The 20,111-nt window shown below is 39.9% G+C and overlaps 2 protein-coding genes across 4 annotated transcripts in view; both read left to right on the top strand.

Moving 5' to 3' along the window:
• Nucleotides 1-205: 205 nt before the first annotated feature.
• sh3rf2 (SH3 domain containing ring finger 2) lies at nucleotides 206-14,754 on the top strand. Its single transcript, XM_032528176.1, has 10 exons — nucleotides 206-627; nucleotides 4,427-4,717; nucleotides 6,079-6,174; nucleotides 7,253-7,645; nucleotides 12,248-12,369; nucleotides 12,552-12,722; nucleotides 12,933-13,207; nucleotides 13,300-13,604; nucleotides 13,746-14,050; nucleotides 14,168-14,754. The coding sequence occupies exons 1-10, from the start codon at nucleotides 250-252 to the stop codon at nucleotides 14,346-14,348; spliced, it is 2,517 nt and encodes an 838-aa protein (XP_032384067.1). The 5' UTR covers nucleotides 206-249; the 3' UTR covers nucleotides 14,349-14,754.
• A 772-nt stretch (nucleotides 14,755-15,526) lies between these two features.
• Nucleotides 15,527-20,111, top strand: part of kif3a (kinesin family member 3A) — a 63,461-nt gene continuing 58,876 nt past the window's right edge. For 2 of the 3 annotated variants that reach the window (XM_032528178.1, XM_032528179.1), the window contains exons 1-9: nucleotides 15,527-15,711; nucleotides 16,404-16,686; nucleotides 16,926-17,070; nucleotides 17,739-17,823; nucleotides 18,035-18,140; nucleotides 18,756-18,895; nucleotides 19,035-19,232; nucleotides 19,441-19,615; nucleotides 19,720-19,818. In XM_032528178.1, the coding sequence (XP_032384069.1) occupies nucleotides 15,706-15,711; nucleotides 16,404-16,686; nucleotides 16,926-17,070; nucleotides 17,739-17,823; nucleotides 18,035-18,140; nucleotides 18,756-18,895; nucleotides 19,035-19,232; nucleotides 19,441-19,615; nucleotides 19,720-19,818 (1,237 nt within the window). In that variant the 5' untranslated portion in view covers nucleotides 15,527-15,705. The remainder of the gene's footprint in view (nucleotides 15,712-16,403; nucleotides 16,687-16,925; nucleotides 17,071-17,738; nucleotides 17,824-18,034; nucleotides 18,141-18,755; nucleotides 18,896-19,034; nucleotides 19,233-19,440; nucleotides 19,616-19,719; nucleotides 19,819-20,111) is intronic. The other variant, XM_032528180.1, reaches the window with a different exon arrangement.

The following is a 20,111-nucleotide window of genomic DNA, read 5'->3' on the forward strand; positions in this document are numbered from 1 at the left end:
CTTATCTTAGTAATTTCACTTTATCAAACCACTTTTTTATGGTAGTAGCCTATCTTACAGTATGAGTGACTGTTATACAGTTAAGGACGACTTGGTTCACAACTGTTGTAACTCATTCATTGTAAAATTGCTGACAATACCTTCTGACATTAACTAGCTTCTCATTCCTTTCTCTCTCAGTATAGTGGACTGCAGCGTGTCAGATGCAGCAGGAGCCCTAGTCCCAAAGAGAGCTATAGCTCGTTTAAAATGGAGGAGCTGGCTCTAAGTGCCTTGCTGGAATGCCCTCTGTGTTTTGAACCACTGGATGTGTCAGCCAAGGTCCTGCCCTGCCAGCACACGTTTTGTATGTCCTGCCTGCAGATGCAGGAGACAGCACACTCCCAGCTGCTCTGCCCCGAGTGTCGCGCTCCTGTTCAGGCCAGGACGGTGGAGGAGCTTCCTGCAAACGTCCTGCTAGTGCAGCTCCTGGAGCGGCTGCGGGGCCCACAGGGGCCCAGCAGGGACAGACAGACAGACCGTTACGCAGTGCCCTTGGTCAGGGGAGGCTTGAGAGTTAGGGAGGGTCAGCAGCAGCAGCAGCAGCAGCAGGAGAGTCAACACAGAGAGAAGCAAGGGCACAATGAGGTCAGTGCACGAGCCCGGCCTATAATCCTCTGCATATCTATAAGAAATATAACCTAGAACTACTAGGTTTGTCTCTACTTTGGGTGACAATTTTAGCAAACAACAACAAAGAAGAAGTTGCTGCCTCAGTGATTACCAAAAATGCCAGTGTTTGTGACTTGGTTAAGCCTGTTTAAAACAAGTGTTAAAACAATTGTTTTTCGATGCTGACTATTTTTCAAAGCCCAACACATTTTAGATTTTGAATGCATTTGTTCTTCCTTACTTTGGATTTTAAACACGGCCTCCTTGGGTAACACAGTGTATATGTGTACATTAATCTTCCATCACTATATTGATATACTGTATATTATTATAGTGAGAAATTTCTGGAAAATCAATTGAGAAGACTTTAACAGATGACATCATTAGACATGAATATCTGTTTTTGGCTAATCCATTATATTAAATACCAGACAAATCAAAGAATTTTATTTTATTGAAAAAGTCGCCATTAAGCAATTCTGCTCATTGATTTGCAACATTGCCCACAATGTCCTAGTGATCCCACACATGTTAAAGGGCGAGCTCTGTATAGACATTGTGGTGAAATGTCTGAAGGTTGAGAAACGTATATTTCCTCATGGTATTTATTGTCTTTTCGCCCAACCCTATGATGTCTCATTGATTTATTCATTTGCACTTTGTGGAATAGGATCGTGTGTTTCATCTCTGACCTATTGAATTACTTACTCACCGCTGTGTGTTCCCCAAACTTAAACAACATTGTTCACTGTATGAGATTATGGTAAATAAGTGTTGGAGTGTGCTCTGACCTACCAAAATGGTTTCTCTGAGAAAGTGTAAGTTAGTGTTCTTCTGGACCTAAAGTGAGGAGATCAAATCAAACCGGTATGAATAGTGTCTAATCATCACTCTTCTGGCACATTTAGGAACCCATGAACCACAGTAGTCTTTTCCTTGTCCTCAGACACAACCAAAATGAGAAGAGCTCTATTATCACTTTAAACGCCTACTATACAGGGCAATAGCTGTAGGAAGGCCATGCAGTAGGGCTTTTCCAAATATAGCGAATGTAATGGAAGAAATGAGTGTTACATACAAAGATTCAAATTTTAAGGATGAAAAGTTAACTAAAGGAAGACAGGACTAAAAGAACTGACCAAGAGAAACCAAATTGTAACATCTATAACATAAGGGACTCACAGATTGTAGCAGATTGCTCACTAATTAATAGAGTTCAACTGATTTGTCCTCGGAGTAATGATTTGATAACAAACGGAATCACACAAAGCCCAATGCGTATTATTATTGTTTAGTAATAGGTATTTTACAGGTGTATATTATTGTCAGAAAACTATGTTCTATACTATAACTAAGTATGGATAATGATAAAATAAGACATTTTTGGTGCATGTTTAAAACTCATTTATCTGTGTAAAGCAGGTCCGTGCAAAACATCCTTCACGGTCATTTAATTTGAACCCAACTGAGATCTGAGGATCATAATGGTACTACACAGTCAGTAAGTCATTACGCAGTTTTCATATGATGCTGATGTTTTATTCTCTGAGGTGATGAGGGAAACAGAACCCGTCTCCTCTATAGTCCTGTGCATAAACGGCTCAGAGCATTTAAGAGTTTACTTGTAATCCGTAGCCTGAGTTCAGCCACAGTTTAAAAAGTGCAGCCAAGTTCATGAGGGGGAGTTTGTGATCATTCTGCAGTTTAAACCTTCCGTGCTAAACTATGTAGTATACTGTAATGTCCTCAACCGTCATGCTTTCACTAAGGCCAGGTATAACAACAGTTCATTTAGTGTACTTATCTCAATAGCAACAACAACATGTGGTCTTTAGATACATTTATGAGGAGGAACCTGATAAAAAGTAAGCTTGGCCTAACACTAAGAAGGAAAAATATATGGCTGTAGGTGTTTTAAAAAAAAATCTGTTGTGATTTGCAGATTCAATTCTTTAAAACCAATTATATATTAAGCAGTTGCATAATGCTTTGAAAAAACTTCTGCATCAACATATAAGACTGTAGAAATCTAGGGAGCAAAAGGAACACAATTCATTTTGTGAAAAGTCATACAAGTTTTAAATGTTCTTTATTACATTTGCTGGAAATAATTTAGTGTCTCAGGGTGTAACTGAAAAATCTAAACTTTGCGCTGATAACAATCAGAAGGGTCATTTTCCTCTTTGGCCCAGAGGACATAGCATCCTTGATTTCCAAAAACAATTTAAAATGTGGACTTGTCGGACCACAGCACACTTCTCCACTTTGTGTCAGTCCATCTCAGATGAGCTCGGGCCCAGGGAAGCCGGAGCTGTTTCTGGGTGTTGTTGATATATGGCTTTCGCTTTGCATGGTAGCGTTTTTACTTGCACTTGTGGATGTAGCGACGAACTTTGGCAATAGTTTTCCGTGTTCCTGAGCCCATGTGGTAATATCCTTAATAATAATGATGTAGGTTTTTAATGCCGTGTCATCTGAGGGATTGAAGATCACGGGCATGCAATGTTGGTTTACGGCCTTGCCGCTCACGTGCAGAGATTTCTCAAAACTTTCTGGATCTCTTGATCATGTTATGGACTGTAGATGATGAAATCCCTAAATTCCTTGCAACTGTACGTTGGGAAACATTCTTAAACTGTTGAAAACTTTGGTCATGCAGTTGTTCACAAAGTGGTGAACCTCGCCCCATCTTTGGATGTTTGGGCAAACTCCTTTTATACCAACCCTGACACTCACCTGTTTCCCATTAACCTGTTCACATGTGGAATGTTCCAAACAAAGTGTTTATTCCTCAACTTTCCCAGTCTTTTGTTGCCCCTGTCCCAGCTTTTTTGGAACGTGCTGCAGGCGTCAACAAACAATAAAGTTAATCAGTTTAAACATTAAATATGTTGTCTTTGTAGTGTATTCAATTGAATATAGGTTGAAAAGGATTTGCAAATCATTTTTTGATTCTGTTTTTATTTACATTTCACACAATGTCCCAACGTCATTGCAATTGGGGTTTGTGTATCTGTTCAGGACAAAATCTGCTACGGACATGCAGAGGTTTGTCAGCCTGCACTCTTGTTAATAAATGTCCTGAAAACTAAAACCAGCATGTGTTGAACTGTATGAGACACACCAGCTTAGAGCCTGTAATGTGTGTCGGGACTGCAGCATTTTTTTAGACATTGACTGCAGCAAAGACACAGTTAAAGTAAAGGACAAAATAAATAGCATCATGTTTCACCTCCTGAAAATGCAGTATTGGCAAGACATAAACTGTGTTTCAATACTCATACTATCATACTATTTAGGTTGCCAGAAAAATATTTAGTATATCCCAATAAATAGTATGTCAAATGCAGTATGCCAAAAATACCAGGATGCCCTACTGCATTCGGTCGGATTTTGCTGTATGCAAGCCAGCATTCTTTCCTGGCCATTCTGACCCACAATCCTTTGCGCAACATATATGTGCAAGAGGGCCAAAGTTCAAGGCGCGACGTGTTAAAGAATGTCCCAATTATATGCATGCTACATGCAACAATACTTACTTTGTAAGGGCAGCTGCAGTAGGATTACATATTAAAAGCAAGAAGACAAAGTATGTGATTTGCAAATCAGTCACAATATTTTTCATCTTCCAACGAGAGTGGAGCCTAGAGGGCCTTTACACCCCCATCTTTATTGATTTCACTATCTTCATAAATGTATATCATCATGTTAAATAAATTCACCATTTCATTTGAACATCCAGTAGCTGATATAATGTTTTTTGTCTGTTCTTCAGCTTGCTCTCAGAGCTGTCATGCGAAACCAACGAGATTACTTGTCAGAAGAGCCAGTCCTCGCGCCTGCTAACGGGATCACCCCAAAACGCAACATGGATGAGAGCTGGCACCACGGAAACACCGGTAACAGTAGCAGTGCATCCGTCACTGCCAGTACCCTGCAGGCCTTTAGCCAGATGCCACAGCCCCTCCAGCAGTCCCAACCTCCGGCTTTCTGCAGGGCGCTGCATGACTTTAACCCCGAAGAGAGGAATCTGGAAGACAGTAAATATTGTCTCAACTTCCTCAAGGTCTGACTCTCAAACTACTGTACACGACAGGAAACTGTTCTTACTTTCATGGGGTTCACTTGAAAATACTTGCAGGGTTTTATAATTTTAATTAACGCACACAAAATGTTTACTTTAACCTTCAGGGAATAATAATGCATTAACCTTCAGGGGAGAAGAGCAAAGGTGCTATTTCATCTTAATTATACTGTTTGTAATGAGTGGTGCTGTTTAGGCCATGATCTACTAACTAAATTGATCTTAAAGAGGTATTTTGCTGTTAGAAATCCAGCGGTATGTCAAGTCAGTGTGGGCAGTGTGTTGACATGAGCAGTGTTTGGCTTCCCTCTGTGGCGCCAGTGCATGGAGCCCGCCACCCAGCAGAGTAGGGGAGGTCTGTCCAGATGTGCTGGATGTCTGGCGTTCAAATGCACTGTCCACATAAAGATAATGCAGAGCTTCTTGCATATTGTAGTTAATGTTTCATGTTTTTTTGTTAAAATAAATTAAATAAAAATGTTAATCATAAATATAAATATAAATATTTCTAAAATCAAGGGAAAGTATCCCTTTAAGATTGGATGCATCATGGTATGGGTAACTACCTCTGCTAAACCATTAGCTGGTGCTAATTGTACACTTGGGCTAAAATGTCAAGTAATATGACAGAAATTTTCTGTCATACGGAGAAACATTTTTTAATATTCCGCCGATTATTTTCTTGGTTATTTGTTTGGACTGTAAGCAGCCATTGGGTTTATAAGTGAGCAAAGGTGATGTCTTCAATGGTCCAAGACCTGGAAATATTCAATGTACAGTGTAAGAAAATCAGAAACTATTCACGTGTGAAACTGGAGCCAGAAAGGTTTTGCCATTTCAGCTTTAAAATGACTAATTTTGCAGCTCTGAAATATTTAGTTTCATGAATTCTAAAATTAGCCTAATTTCCCTGGTTAATATCAATGCTTTTTGTTCTTTTCACTGCTTTGAGAGACTTGTGGAGCTGGAGGCTCAGACCTCTGCTGCAGTGGTTGTTACCAACTCTGAAAGAATTCTGAGGCAGTTATATAAGGGCCTCAGTACTTGTGTGCTCTCCATTAAAGCACTTGCTTTTTTTTCCAGTTTTAATGCAGATGGTCAAATGGTTTTGAGAGCAAGGCTGGCCGCAGAAAGGACTGGGCCGGCAGACACAAAGGCAGTTGATGTCACATGCTGCTCGAGAAATGTAGAGCTTGGAGAGTTTCTGAGCTGAGTGCTCAGTCTCCAGGGCGAGCACACTCTGTTATAAGCACCCGGCATCCTGTTTTTTTTTCTTCCAGGGGTTTCTTTGCCCTTTCGCGTTTTTTAACACTTTTTCTAAGTCAGTTATTTCTGGTTTACAGGGAGACATCCTGAGTGTCATCCGACGGGTGGATGAACACTGGATTGAAGCAAAGCTTGGTGAGAAAGTTGGAATTTTCCCTCTGCAGTTTACAGAGGTGAGTTCTTCTTAGTACTCAGTTTCTTTATCCTTCCAGTGTTTGAATGTGGGTTGTGGCCTTTTCAGCGTGATCAAGGTTGACACATGCTGTTTGGCACTTTGGTCTGATGGTGTAGCTCTTGTAATGAATTAAGCCATAGATGTCATCGCTGGATGTCATTAATTCCAGGTCACTGCCAGGGTGCAACCTTGACTTTCATTCAAATCTTTGATTCATACATAAATGTCACTCCTGCGCTGCAAAGTGCTGAGGCAGAGAGCTAATCTGTGAAGCCGTGCTGTGTCTGCAGCTGCTCATTAGTGTATGACTATGTGGCTTACTCAGGTTGGCAGCGCTTGCTTAGCTACCTGACTGTCATTTGTTTTCCTCTCTACTTTCTGCCTTCAGGAATTAACTTCATCCGTGCCGAGGGAAATTGTATTTGTTCCTACAGTGGGGTTAATTTGGTGCCTCATTCAGTTCTTGTTTACTTCCCTCACTTTTCATCTGTTTTGCCTTAGTTTTTTTTCTAATATTTTGTTTCTCTTCCACTCCTCTTAGTCCTCTCTCCCTCCTTTCATCTGCTGTCCACCCATTTCTTCTCCTAAAGCCCGGCATCAGTTGCACTCTTCATATTTTTCTACTTCTGTACTCTATTCTTTCATCCTCCTCTTTTCTCCTCCCCTCTCCCCTCTCTCCTCTCTCTGAGTCTTCCTCTTCTCGTGTCGTGCAGCCAGGCGTGAGAACACAGTAATGCTTTCACTGCTTGGGTGGCATAACAGCACATCACTGTGGGGAGTGAAAGTATTAACCTTGCCATGTCTGTCTGTCTGTCTGTCTGTCTGCCTGTCTGTGCAGCATCTCTCTCAGCACCAGTCAACCCTTCCTAGATTATTGGCTGGCACTTATTCTCCTGCCTGCCTGCCTGTCCAACAAGTTGTAGGGGTGAGTGGAGTAGTGATAAGTGGGTGTATTTAGACGTTTCGCTGATCAGCAGGAGCAGAGGTTCACAGCATGAGTAGCAGGTAGGAAAGAGTGGAATGATGATTGACTTTTCTTTGTGTTAGGATTTTCTTAATGTGTTCATCTCTTTCAGCCAAACCCAGCGGCTGCCAAACTGCTAGAGGGAAAGAATCGGAGGAGGAGTGACTCAGCAGAATTTCAACATCGGACTGGGAGTGGGGGCAAAGACAAGACCACTGACGTATCCAATAGGACCACCCATTATCGAGTCCTTCAAGTCCCAGCAAAGACACCCATGATCAATGCTTTGCCCCTCACCAACCAGCGGAAACAGCCCGCAGCCATCAGCAACAACTTTTATCCGACTACCAAAGGAGAGACAACCAATATCAGCAGCTTCGACCGTCAGAGTCGGCAACAGCACCTCTCGGTGTCTCTTGCTGCCCGGGGCCACTCTCATCCATCTAGAGTGAACTCTCAGCGAATTAGACGCCACTCTGACACTACACACAGACACCTGTTACAGGTGAGTCGTCTGGCAACATATCTGCCTTTATGCATAGTATAGTGATGTGAGAAGCTTCTTAGTTTTATCAGATGTCTCTTTCTCGTCATCTTTGAGCTCAACGGTGTTTGGCTTTGTTTTGTTTGCACTGATTTGTTTTAACAGAAAGCATGTGGTTGGCAAAAGGCATGAGGGTTTTCTGTGAGGTAATAGATTTCTTTATTTGAAGCACTAAGGGATCAAGTTGTCCTCAGGGTACCATGACACTAACCTTCAGGAATGAATGAGAGAGAGAGGCATCGCCCTTATGTTAGCTGCTACATGATTTAGTCTCTCCCATTAAGACAACACAGATGTGGAAAAGGGCTAGATATGAAAGGAGTGAGGACTGGAGGTGAGAGGACAGAAACTTTTTAAGGTCTTTAATCAAGAGTCCTGGGATATAAGCCAGGGTTTCCCCTCATAAAGAAATAGAAGTCAAACAGGGTGTGTGTCCTTTGTCTTTCTTCAGCTCAGGGAAATATAGTACTTGAGGGAAGTTGTGTAATTGTCTAATTATGTCTAAAAGCTAATTCTATTAACTAGGAATAGGAAACACAATGCTAGTGAAAAAAAGGAGCCTTTATTGCTATCATGTCGTCTATATTATTCGTGTATATTAGAGTGTGTGTGTGACAAAGTCTCAAATGCTATTGAATCTGAAACATTTTTTTCAGATATTTCAATGTTTCTTGAGGCTCTTTTAGGGCTGCCTTTGTCATAGATGAATTAAACTTCTGAATATAATAAAAGAATATTTTGTTCTCAACTTATCAGGATGAATTACTAACCCACTTTTTTTGTGCGACCAACAAGATATGGTCATGCATATTTTATACAGTCTATATTGCATGACAGCAAGTTTCCATGGACATATTTCATATTAACTTTTTTATGTGTGCAGTCAGACACATTGCCATTCATTTTACATTAGAAACAATGTAATACAATACTGTGAATACTGCATAAAGTTATAGCCAGCTACAGTTTGAGTGCAGTGCCAACATAGCCTCTGCAATGTATTTAGTGGATGTAATATGTAACCTGCTGATAAGTGCCCTACCCCCTGAGATAATGATGTCCTTCTATCCAGTTTGAATTTCACAGCTCTATCCTGCAATTATACATGTTTATAATTATACAACCTCATGCAGGTTGGAGAAAAACCGGGAGTGTAAGGGAGTTGGAGGAGACTTGAGAACAACATAAAAAGCAGGAAAAGGGAAGTGATAAGACAGGACGAGGAAAATGGGAGAGGAAATCCTGAAAAAAAGAGATGGCATAGAGCTGGGAAGAGAAACAAACTGCAAAAAGGCAAAACATAAGATGTAGAAACTAGGAGGAGGAAAAATGAGAGATAGATGAAGAGAGTGGGAGGCTTGGAGAGTCCCTCAGTGTGTCTTCTTATCTCTCTCATGCTGATGATGAGTCACTGGTGAAGTTACATAACAGACCCCTCTCTCTCCCCTGCCTTCAAACTCCTTCCTCTTCACTAAGCAGGTAACACTCACTCTCATATCAGTGGGCCATTAATAGCAGACAAGCCACCGCACCCTTTTTAAAGGAGCGGAGGGCTCTGTCCTTAAAGCCGGGTCTGAGTTCTCTACTGACCAAGCCAGCCCATGCTATTCTTAGTGCTGCATCCCATCAGCTCTCATCTCCGGGTACACTGGTTCACAGAGAGATGCTTCTTCCCACTGACTGTGGAGGTTACGATGTGTTTTAGTTTGAATATTGGCATGGTTATGCAAGAGAAATATTGAGAATGGATGCAAGCCAAAAGCAAAAACATATTGCAACATAGAAAAGTTCAATTCCACATTATATTTGGTACACCAAAACACTTGATATTGTTGTTACGAAAAGCTTATTTGTAGTTAACATTGAAATTTGAGGCAACATTGAAAACTAACTAGAATTATGTTCTTAAAATGATAACTAAGGACCTTGGTATTGGCTGTTGCACTGTGTCTGTCAGTGCATGAGCCAATCAGTTGGCATGACCAAAATCTGGAGACAAAAATAAAGAAATATATGAGATATTATTAAAATAAAAAATAATAGGAATAAATGCAAATAACATATCTAGCATAACTATGAGAATAACTATTAAATCCTCTCATTTTTATTCATATTCTATCCCATTCTACTTTTGAAGGATGGGATAGAATGAGAGGAAGGTAGCTGGTTGACCGTTCTTGCTGACGGGGCAACACCAAAAGGTGGACATTAATTACATTTCGTTAATTTAGTTTATTAGCACATTGTTAAAAAAAATAATAATAAGGCTTGATACAGAGTAACATCATTGTAAAGGGGAGGTAGGAATCCAGGAAAAGGCTTCTAAAGATAACACCCCTTTAAGTAACACTAGTTACACAGCAGTGAAAATAAAATGAAATATGATATTGTATGGCAGCAGTGATTCTGGCTGCAAAAGCATGTCAACCATTTTCACAAAATAAGACTTTATTCACTGCATGACCAAAAGCGGAATTAGTCTCTTCCTGTAAATATAGCCACCGCCACTGCTGGGTCACTGCACCTGTCCATTGCGTGACTGCAGCACAACTGAAGCCGTATCTGATAAAACACAAACCAAGAATAGAAAAAGGACACAGAGTTATGAAAAGAAGTAAATAATTTAATGCATAAACAAAATAGTTGTTGGGCTTTTTTCTTGTTGCATTACACAACAATGTAAGAAGATGACAGTGCTTTGCTGGTAAAAGATGTCTAGAGATGAAAGAGATGTCTGCTCCTTTCTGTATGTCCATCCTGCTGCGTCGGCCTTCACGCATTCCCCTCAAAAAAGTTTGACACAGAGAAATCACAGCAAGGACAGGAAGTTGCTTTTAGTTCATATGTCATATGAAAGTCACAAAGGGCACATAGACAAAACAACTTTAGATGGCAGTAAAGCTCATTCATCCACTCTCCTGTTTGATGGAAAGCTGGTATGTCTTCAGGACATTATATCATAACTTAATCTGGCTTTACTTCCGCCTTGTAGCACTGCCTTTGACAAGTGAGGCTGAGCTTATAACAATGGTTGCCTGTTAATTAGGACTGCTTTTGTGCTTATTTGAAATACAGGTGAATGCTTTGCAGCTCAATGGTGGCAGAGCTCCAGGGATCCAGGCACATGCTGTATAGAGTGAACCCCGGGCATACTGGCCACCATTAATACTTTAAGCATAGGTTGAGTGGAAGTGCTATAAATAGCAGCAACACTCTGTAGACATCACTGTGGAGATAAGAGGCAGGGGCAAAGTTATCTATGCCGTTCTCTGTAACAATATAAGAAAACATGATGTGTGTGGGGTGTGTTTGAACGGAGGAGAAAATGCAAAGTAAATAATGAAGATCTCACTAAAAGGCCCATTTCAGTTTGACAACAAAGTAATTAGGGATTATGTTTCAAACTGTGGTGTTAACGGTTTTGAGCCACACCTCAGTGTGTCACTCCCTGCTCGTCACTGACCTGACTCACAGGCCGTTGACTTCAAACCTGTCAGAGTTTCTCAGCTTTAAAAAGAGCAGTTAGAATCTATGAAGACAAATTACTTTTACTGTATTTTATAAAATGTAAAATGTATACATCATTATTTCTGTATTGATGAAGGAGAATTAAAAAAACTGATCCAACAAATCTAATGTACTAATATTTAATATACAGAAGGTTGACAAATTAAAGGAAAACCCTGAGACCCCAAGGGGTTGCTGAATAGTTGATGAGTAAGAAAAGGTCGCAATCTAATCATTTGCTATTGCGTAGGCTGTCACCGTATGTCAACCCAATTGGGCTATTACTATTGGAGACATGTTTGACATTATGAGAATGAAGATATTAAATGATGAAAATGAAATTATGTTTTACTCTTTTCTTCTTAAAACAATACACATATTTCCTTTGTAATAGTTTTTGCTTGGGAGCCCTGATAGCTCAGTTGGTAGAGCCGGCACCCATATGACTTCCTTTCATAATGGGCATTAAAATTTTCTTTCCTGATTAGGGAACAAAATCCACAATCATGATTCCTTGCAGAAATATATACCAAAGTTTATCTGAAGTTAGAATGAGGCTTAAGCAGTCTGAGTTCCTAAGTTCCTGTCTTCTCAGTACAGACATCTCTGGTCACTACACCACTTTGGGCCAGACTGAAATATCTCAGCAATTATGAGATGCTAATTGCTATTGACTTTGTTGATCCGCTGACTTTTTCGCTAGCACCCTAAGCGGTTTGACAATTTGGGCTTTAGTAAAACATCTTCACAACTATTGGAGGGATTGCAATTTAATGTTGGTACATACGTTAATGTCCCACACGTTATTACAAAGTAAAAGTAAGACCATGTTCATGGGAAAAATACCTGCTAAACCTATACATGCTAGCATTATAAGCATGTTATCATGCTGGCATTAGCATTCAAAGCATGGCTGTGCCAATTATTTAATTTAGAATACTTTTTTTGAGGCAAGCGTGTTTGCAAATACAAATACAAGAAATTCTTAAATAATGGTAATTAAATAAAAAGTGCATCACCATCTGGATTCCATGTAATGATTTCCATTCATTACAGAGTGAGAAGAAGATGACCAGTGAGACTCCACCCAACATCTCTATGGCTCTGGTAAACCCCCAAATGTCCTCTGCCTCTGCTGACAGCAAAAACTCCTCTACGCAACAGCTCTCCATCAGTGTGTGAGTCAGTGTTTTCAACATTATATTGATGATATGATAATGTCATATCAAAGGTGCATGATATGAATAGAAAAAGACACAAGAAGCACTCAAATACCCATAAAAAGGCAGCATAATATGGATATAATAAATATTACAAATTTTGGTTGTAACATATACAAACCCCCTGTGTGACTCCTTAGGTGTGCCGTCCTGTACTCCTACAAACCACGACGACCTGAGGAGCTGGAGCTGAGGAAAGGAGAGATGGTTGGAGTGTACGGAAAGTTCAAAGAAGGCTGGCTGCGTGGGTTATCGCTCAGAACAGGCAAAGTGGGCATTCTGCCCAGCAACTACATCACGCCTGTGCTCAGGTGAGAGGCTGTGATCCCTGACTACAGAAAGTGGGAGCTAAATGACATTTGCATTTGGACAGTAATTTAGTGTGGGCAGGGCAACATGTCATCATGCATACATTTAAATGAATCACAAAGCAGAAATAAAAAACTGAAGCTGGTGTGTGGTTCACAGAAACTTAACAGTGATATTCAGTATGTACTAAGTGTCTCATTGCCTCACTGCAGAACCTCGGCCAGACTTCTGGAGAGCAAAGCAGCTAATGCGTCCTCACAGTACAACACAGTGGCTGGAAAGAAACCCACAGCTGCCAAGAATCCTGCTGTGGTCCTTGCTCTTGATAGGGTAAACTCTGATGGAGCGATATACTCAACAGGACAGGTCCCATCTGTGCCAAATGGAGCACAGCATGCAATGTCATCTACTGGTGCCGGGAAACCGTCCCTTTATGGGGGTTCACAAGGTTGGGACACTGTAAGGCGAATCTTTAACCCTCATAGAGGTGAGTGCTAAACAACCACATCTACCTTCTTGCTTGATTTAAATTAGAGAGTTTGCTATGTTGTCAATAAATGCCTATAAAATGTTTTTCAGCCTCAAACCATTTCTCCCATACGTCCAATATGAACGCCCTGTCCAACTCACATCACTTTGCACAAGTTCAGGCGTCCGGCTACTCACCTGCCCTGCAGAGAAAGAAGTACAGCAGCGTCCTGTCCAACTCTGGCAGACCACGGGGCTGGATGCCTGAGCCAGCAGCGCCCTCTGCTGCTGCAGTTTTTATGGACAGGGACTTCACTGCTTCACATGAGGCAAGATTTCAGCAAGACAGACAGCCTCCCAATGGGCCTCACTCTATTCTAGTCAGACCTGACTCACACAAGAATAATACAGAGAAGGTAATGTCATGCAGATAATTCCTTGTAAGAGGCATTAGCATGCATTTGTCTGAAGTAAAGTACTCTATGTGCATTGTTTTTACACTATTTTTATGATCACTGTTCTGCATGTGCCTTACGGAAAATATTTTGCTCCCATAGCGGGCAAAGTCAGTGAGGTTCTTAACAGATGAAGACTCCCCTCCTCCAAGACGTCGGACCTCCTCCTGGTCGTCAGGAAATCATGTTCCCTCCAGCTCCCGCCCTGGACCCCCTGCGTTAGAAGTGTGGGCCCCATCGCTCACATTGGGAAGAGACGGACCAGGGATTATTCTCAAAGAAGGAAAAGCTCCTATTCTCAGAAAAGGCCTTGAAACTGCCACGTCAGATCTAAATTCTAACACGCAAAAACAAATGTTGTCACAGCCGTCGCTAACAGCTGTTTCAGCTCAGTTTAGCCCCAGCAGGTACGTTGGATTTGTCTGTTTGTCCTTGAAAATAAAAAGCACATTGATTATCAGTTGGGCTGCTTGATTTGACGGACTGGACAAAAACATATGGCATCTTTTGTTTTTGTTTTCCAGACACAGAGTGACGACAACACATTTAGCCCAGACAGACTCAGAGCTTAGTCTGCTTCAAGGAGAGTTGGTCCTCGTCCACAGACCTCGACCTGATGGACGGGTTCTAATTACTCAGGAGAGCAATGGGCAGACAGGCTTATTTCACAGCATCGTTCTTCAAGCCCTCGAGAGGCTCAGCTGACTGTGTAGTACTCCTGTAATAGTGTACATTTCTATATTCCACGTGTTCAGCTGCCAAATGACTTGACTGACCTGGTGAGGTGGTGAGGTTCAAGGTTAATACTGCCATTGACAATCCTTTAAAGAAGCTGTTTATTTTGATTCTGATTGCATATGAGAGTGTGGTTAAATTTTCCATAGACATATTGTGTGTTCTTCAATGTATGTGCATGTTTGTACACATGTACTATTATAAGATTTGCACAAAATCCCACCTAATGACTGTTCCTTGTTTGATACCCATGTTACACGCATTGGTGAGTGCCTTTGTCATAACCCACAAAGAAACAAACTATATTTAAATATATTTAGTGAAATGATGAGGTAAATATGTACTGCGTATGTGGTAATAAACTATACTTCCAGAACGTTTGTAGTTGGGTGTATTAATTCAGATTTAAAACATATTTTTCAACTAACAGTACTATCATAATGGCGAAATTCTAGATTAAATGCAAAAAGCCACATGCGTAACTCCAACTGCAAAAAAGAATATGCAAGTAGGCAAAAATAGGCCAACCTGTACTTGCAGCATGTTTAAATACCCACATAATGAAAGGACTATTTTAGTATGGCAACTGAGTACACAACTCCTTATTATGTTTTCTGAGCTACCCTATGTTCTACATGTTAAAATTTATTCTGCAATCTGTGACTACAGGCACACGAAAATCTGGATTATCGACATGCCTAGGGGCCCCACTAATTTACTGGGGTTCAACTGTGGTAATTTAAATACTAATACTAATGAGCTAATAAGAGGCACATAAACACATAAGAACCAAACATGTTTGGTTATGTGGTTATATAAGAGTTGTGTGCTTAGTGAGACATATTATAGTTGAAGAAATTGGGGTCAGGCAAAATTCTAGCATAGGAATGTCATACACAATGCACAGAGATTGGGTGGAATGGTGGTTAATGGGGCCCAGCAACAACTAATGTTTGGAGTCTTGTACTTTTATTACACTGCACTGCATCACCTACGGTAAACATACATTTTCCACCTTTGTCTATGTATGTGCCCGATATGTTAAATATTATGATCACAACAATGCCATTTAGTAGCTACAGTATACTGTAACCAAACAACTGAAGAAGACCCATAGACAATTAAAGAAGACCACCTCCTTCCACCGACACATGCAACACATGCGCAGTCTGACACAGACTTGACAACAAGCTATCGGATGTGAGAGCCCTTGATGATATGGGCATTTCAATTTTTCGGATTACCTAGCTAGAGTCAAATGAATAACGCCTTTCAAACATTGAATTGTCAATTTTAGATGCTATAATCGCCTTTCTGAATTCTCACTATGCCGGTAAGTCGAAACGCCTGATTGTAGCTATTTGTTTTGCTTGCAAAGGGGTTCCTCCCTTCCTCCGACCTCCCTGATGTGATGCTAACCGGTTAGCATCGTTAGCTTAACAGTTGTCGTTCCTGTAGTTAGTAGCTATAGCTAGCTAGGAAACAAGGAAATGGTACACTGTTTTCGACGTCTGTTTTCCCATTACCACAAATCAATTAGCATGAAGTGTTAACAGTGTGGGTTATTTGACATAAATATTTGTTACCAAATTTGCTAATGTCCATTTATCGTACTAGTTAGCTAACGTTATCTCTAACGTTAGTAACGTTAGCCTGCCTAGCAACCATAGATGTATTAGCAACCCAGCAAACCATATTTTTAACTATAACTAGTAACGTTTGCCCATATTTCCTACCTAACGTTAGCAACCCAGCAAATGCAAAGCAGATAGCTACCTAGCTAGTTTCATTTTGAACGAGTCAGTCTTTGCTAAGATAGCTGCGAGCTCATATTATTTATGTAGGATATAGTAGCTAGTCAGTGTAACGTTATACTGCACACTGACTACTTGGTGTTACAGCTTGACAGGTGTAATATGTCCATGTTGGTTAACTGCAAGGTTTGCTGGTTGATTGTCACTAACGTTACATAATATCTTAACGTTACATCCTGTGGAATATCTATATCTCATTACTTTTTTTCAGAGCAATAAGCTTGAGAAACCTGACAAGCAGGAGGTCAATGATAATGTCAAGGTGGTGGTTAGATGTCGTCCCTTCAACCAGAAAGAGAAGATGATGAGCCACAAACAGGCCGTAATTGTGGACGAGAATCGTGGGACCATAACGGTTAACAAATTGGAGACGCCCCATGAGCCTCCAAAGACTTTCACATTTGACACCGTGTTTGGACCAGACAGCAAACAGCTGGATGTCTACAATCTCACTGCTCGCCCCATCATTGACTCTGTATTAGAGGGATACAATGGTAAAATTGTATTTTTTATTTATAAACCATTGCTGTAAAATGTGCATCATAAATCATTGTAATGACTGTATTAACTGTTAGACATTTTAAACATGCACTTTGTAGCCAATAACAAGTCTAATCTTCAAATTTGTTTTTTTAACTGTACTATAGGCCTAATATAATAACTACTATTATTTTATTTTCATATTATTTACTGGCACTGGAGCTGTGATTTTATGCTCTGCTGTTCATTTCAGGCACAATTTTTGCTTATGGGCAAACTGGCACAGGAAAAACATTCACCATGGAGGGTGTGAGAGCAGTGCCAGAACTCAGAGGAATAATCCCAAACTCCTTTGCTCATGTTTTTGGTCACATTGCCAAGGCAGAGGGTGACACAAGGTAAGAAAGCAATCATTTGGCAGATAATCAGTAAAATTAGCAAAAAAACATATTTGGTCTACACCCATAATTAGTCCAGCAGACAATTCCCAGTGTACATCAGCATCAAATTAAGTGAAAACTTTTGTGTCTTGTTTTAGTTTTCTAATATGCACACACCACCACAAGCATCATCAATCAATCATTTGAAATAAACTAATCTGTAGACAGGACTTTTTAACTAGTAAACTGCAATAGTTTTATCTAAACAAACTGTAATAAGTCTTACTGAAAAACAAGCCATGTTTTTTTTTTGTTTATTGCCCCGCAAGTAAAAACATATATTCAAAAACGGTTTCTTTAGGAACAAAACTTGAAATATAATAAATATTGGTGGTGAGGGTTGTGCATTTCTAATTTTACTCAAGTGAGGGAGCTCATGCATATTCAGAGAATACAATGTGTTTTGGCAAAGCATTTAAAGAAAACATTTTTTTTAGCCCATCCTTTAAAAAAAAGAATTGATTTGCTTTTCATATTGCTTATGTAAGGCATTTTTATTAGCAGAATAAAATGGCTACATGTAAACAGAGTTTTTGTCAAGCAACGTGTGAATGAAAGTTGTACAAGGCCCGTTGCCATTTGTAGCTGTACATTTCAGCATTTTAATATGCATTTAACTTTCACAGGTTTTTGGTTCGTGTTTCATATCTGGAGATTTACAATGAGGAAGTGCGAGACCTGTTGGGGAAAGACCAGATGCAGAGGCTAGAGGTAAAATTATATTTTAAACCAACACTAAAACATAGAGTTCAGTGATTCATATCAAAACTGTCTCGAAGGACCTTTCATAAAGGTCAGTACAGTCATTTTACCGAACAGAAACATTTGTAGAAGATGGGTGAACAGATTTGCTTGTATTGACTGTTTGATGCTGACAGCAGTTGATGGAATTTCAACTCTCCTCCTTCATCATTCCTCACAGGTAAAAGAAAGACCAGATGTTGGCGTGTATATCAAAGACCTCTCTGGTTACGTTGTGAACAATGCTGACGACATGGACAGGATAATGACCATGGGCCACAAAAACCGTGAGCAGAAACATTGACAGCATGAAAAAGGAAAAAGTTACCCACAAAATCAAACATTGCTCTTTATTTTTCACTGAGATGTTTATCTGTGCAATATGTAATGAAACCACTTAAGAAGGACCTTGCTTTCAAGAAATGGAAATATAGAGGAACTTTAAAGAGGGCTTAAGCAATGTTGCATCATATACAACATTGTGTGGATTTAGTTAATTGATATACATAAAATAAAATACCTAATTGTTACTTTATTTAAAATGCAATGCATGCAAACTATTAAGCAATGGGCTTATGGGCAAAGACTACTTGTGCATACTTTACGTTCTGTTGAAAGTCAATTTTATAAAGTGCTGACATATAGATTATTCTAAAAAAATCTATTTTCAGGCCAACTTTTAAAGATTTTAAGTACACAATACTCATGAATCATGTTGTATTTTATACTTTATTGCAATGTGCTTTTGTCATCTTCCAGATAATCGTTCATTTCCAAGTCCATTGCACATTTATATACTTTTATATATATATAGATAATATTATTATGATTTTTTATATATATATATATATATATATATATATGTCATGTTGTCTGATCAAATGATATTTCACTGTGTTTAGGTTCTGTCGGTGCCACAAACATGAATGAACACAGCTCTCGTTCTCATGCTATCTTCACCATCACCATCGAGTGCAGCGAGAAGGGTGTGGATGGAAACCAGCATGTGCGCATGGGAAAGCTTCATTTGGTTGATCTTGCAGTATGTATCTGCGGCCAGAAATTTCTCAGGAAAAAAATAAAGTACTTCCAAGAAAATGAGATGATACAGATGTAACTAGGATATAATTCTCGCAATCTATCTGACCAAAACCAATTAATGTGCCCCCCTACCCCTACAGGGCTCGGAAAGACAGGGCAAGACTGGAGCCACAGGTCAGCGTTTAAAGGAAGCGACAAAGATCAATCTCTCTCTCTCCACACTGGGTAACGTCATCTCTGCTCTGGTGGACGGAAAGAGTACACACGTGCCCTACAGGAACTCTAAACTAACCCGTCTGCTGCAGGATTCACTAGGAGGAAACTCCAAGACCATGATGGTAGAGTGAATGTTGAAAATTGTACCATAAGCATTTATGCAACAAACTCATTTTAAACATTAAGTGGTCAAAGCAACAAATGCTTAATTTCAGAGAGCTATAAATGTGCATTTCCGAAGCATTTATAAATTCTAAGCATTTTTATATACTTGACTTTGACATAACGGTTTTTGCCTCAGTTTTTAAATGGCATACTTCTCCCCACCAGTGTGCAAATATAGGCCCCGCAGACTATAATTATGATGAGACCATCAGTACCCTCCGCTATGCTAATAGGGCTAAAAACATCAAGAACAAAGCCAGGATCAACGAGGATCCAAAGGATGCCCTATTGCGCCAGTTTCAGAAGGAGATTGAGGAACTAAAGAAGAAACTAGTGGAAGGTAATAAGCATCACAGTAAAAAGTAATCATGCTGTTTGGATCAGAAGTATTTTTTCTCAAGACTGACTTGTCTTTTTTTGACCTGTGTTTTTGTGTGATTCTAGGTGAAGAGATATCTGGATCAGAGGGAAGTGGATCAGAAGAGATGGATGAAGGTGATGATGAAGGAGGGGTGGCAGGAGAAGGCCGCAGAAAAAGAAGAGGTAAGAATTTGTTATTAACTCACACATACTGTAGATGCAAGGGTGCATGAGTGCAAATGACTGGACATCTGATAAGGCAATCTTCCTAAGGGGAGTGTTTAGTAAATGGTTAGCTATACATCAGTTTAATCTCTTGTCAGCATGTTAATAGTAATATGTCAGCATGCAGTTCCTCAGATAATAATTAAGCTGAATTTGCTTTTAGGTCACTAGTTTTTATTACCAGGCTTTCATAAACATAACACCTTTCTCATTTAGGAGTTTCCCTTGTATTGTCACATATTACTCTTTTC

This window comes from Etheostoma spectabile, chromosome 10 (assembly GCF_008692095.1).
Source record: "Etheostoma spectabile isolate EspeVRDwgs_2016 chromosome 10, UIUC_Espe_1.0, whole genome shotgun sequence".
In the NCBI taxonomy this organism is placed as follows: Eukaryota; Metazoa; Chordata; class Actinopteri; order Perciformes; family Percidae; genus Etheostoma; species Etheostoma spectabile.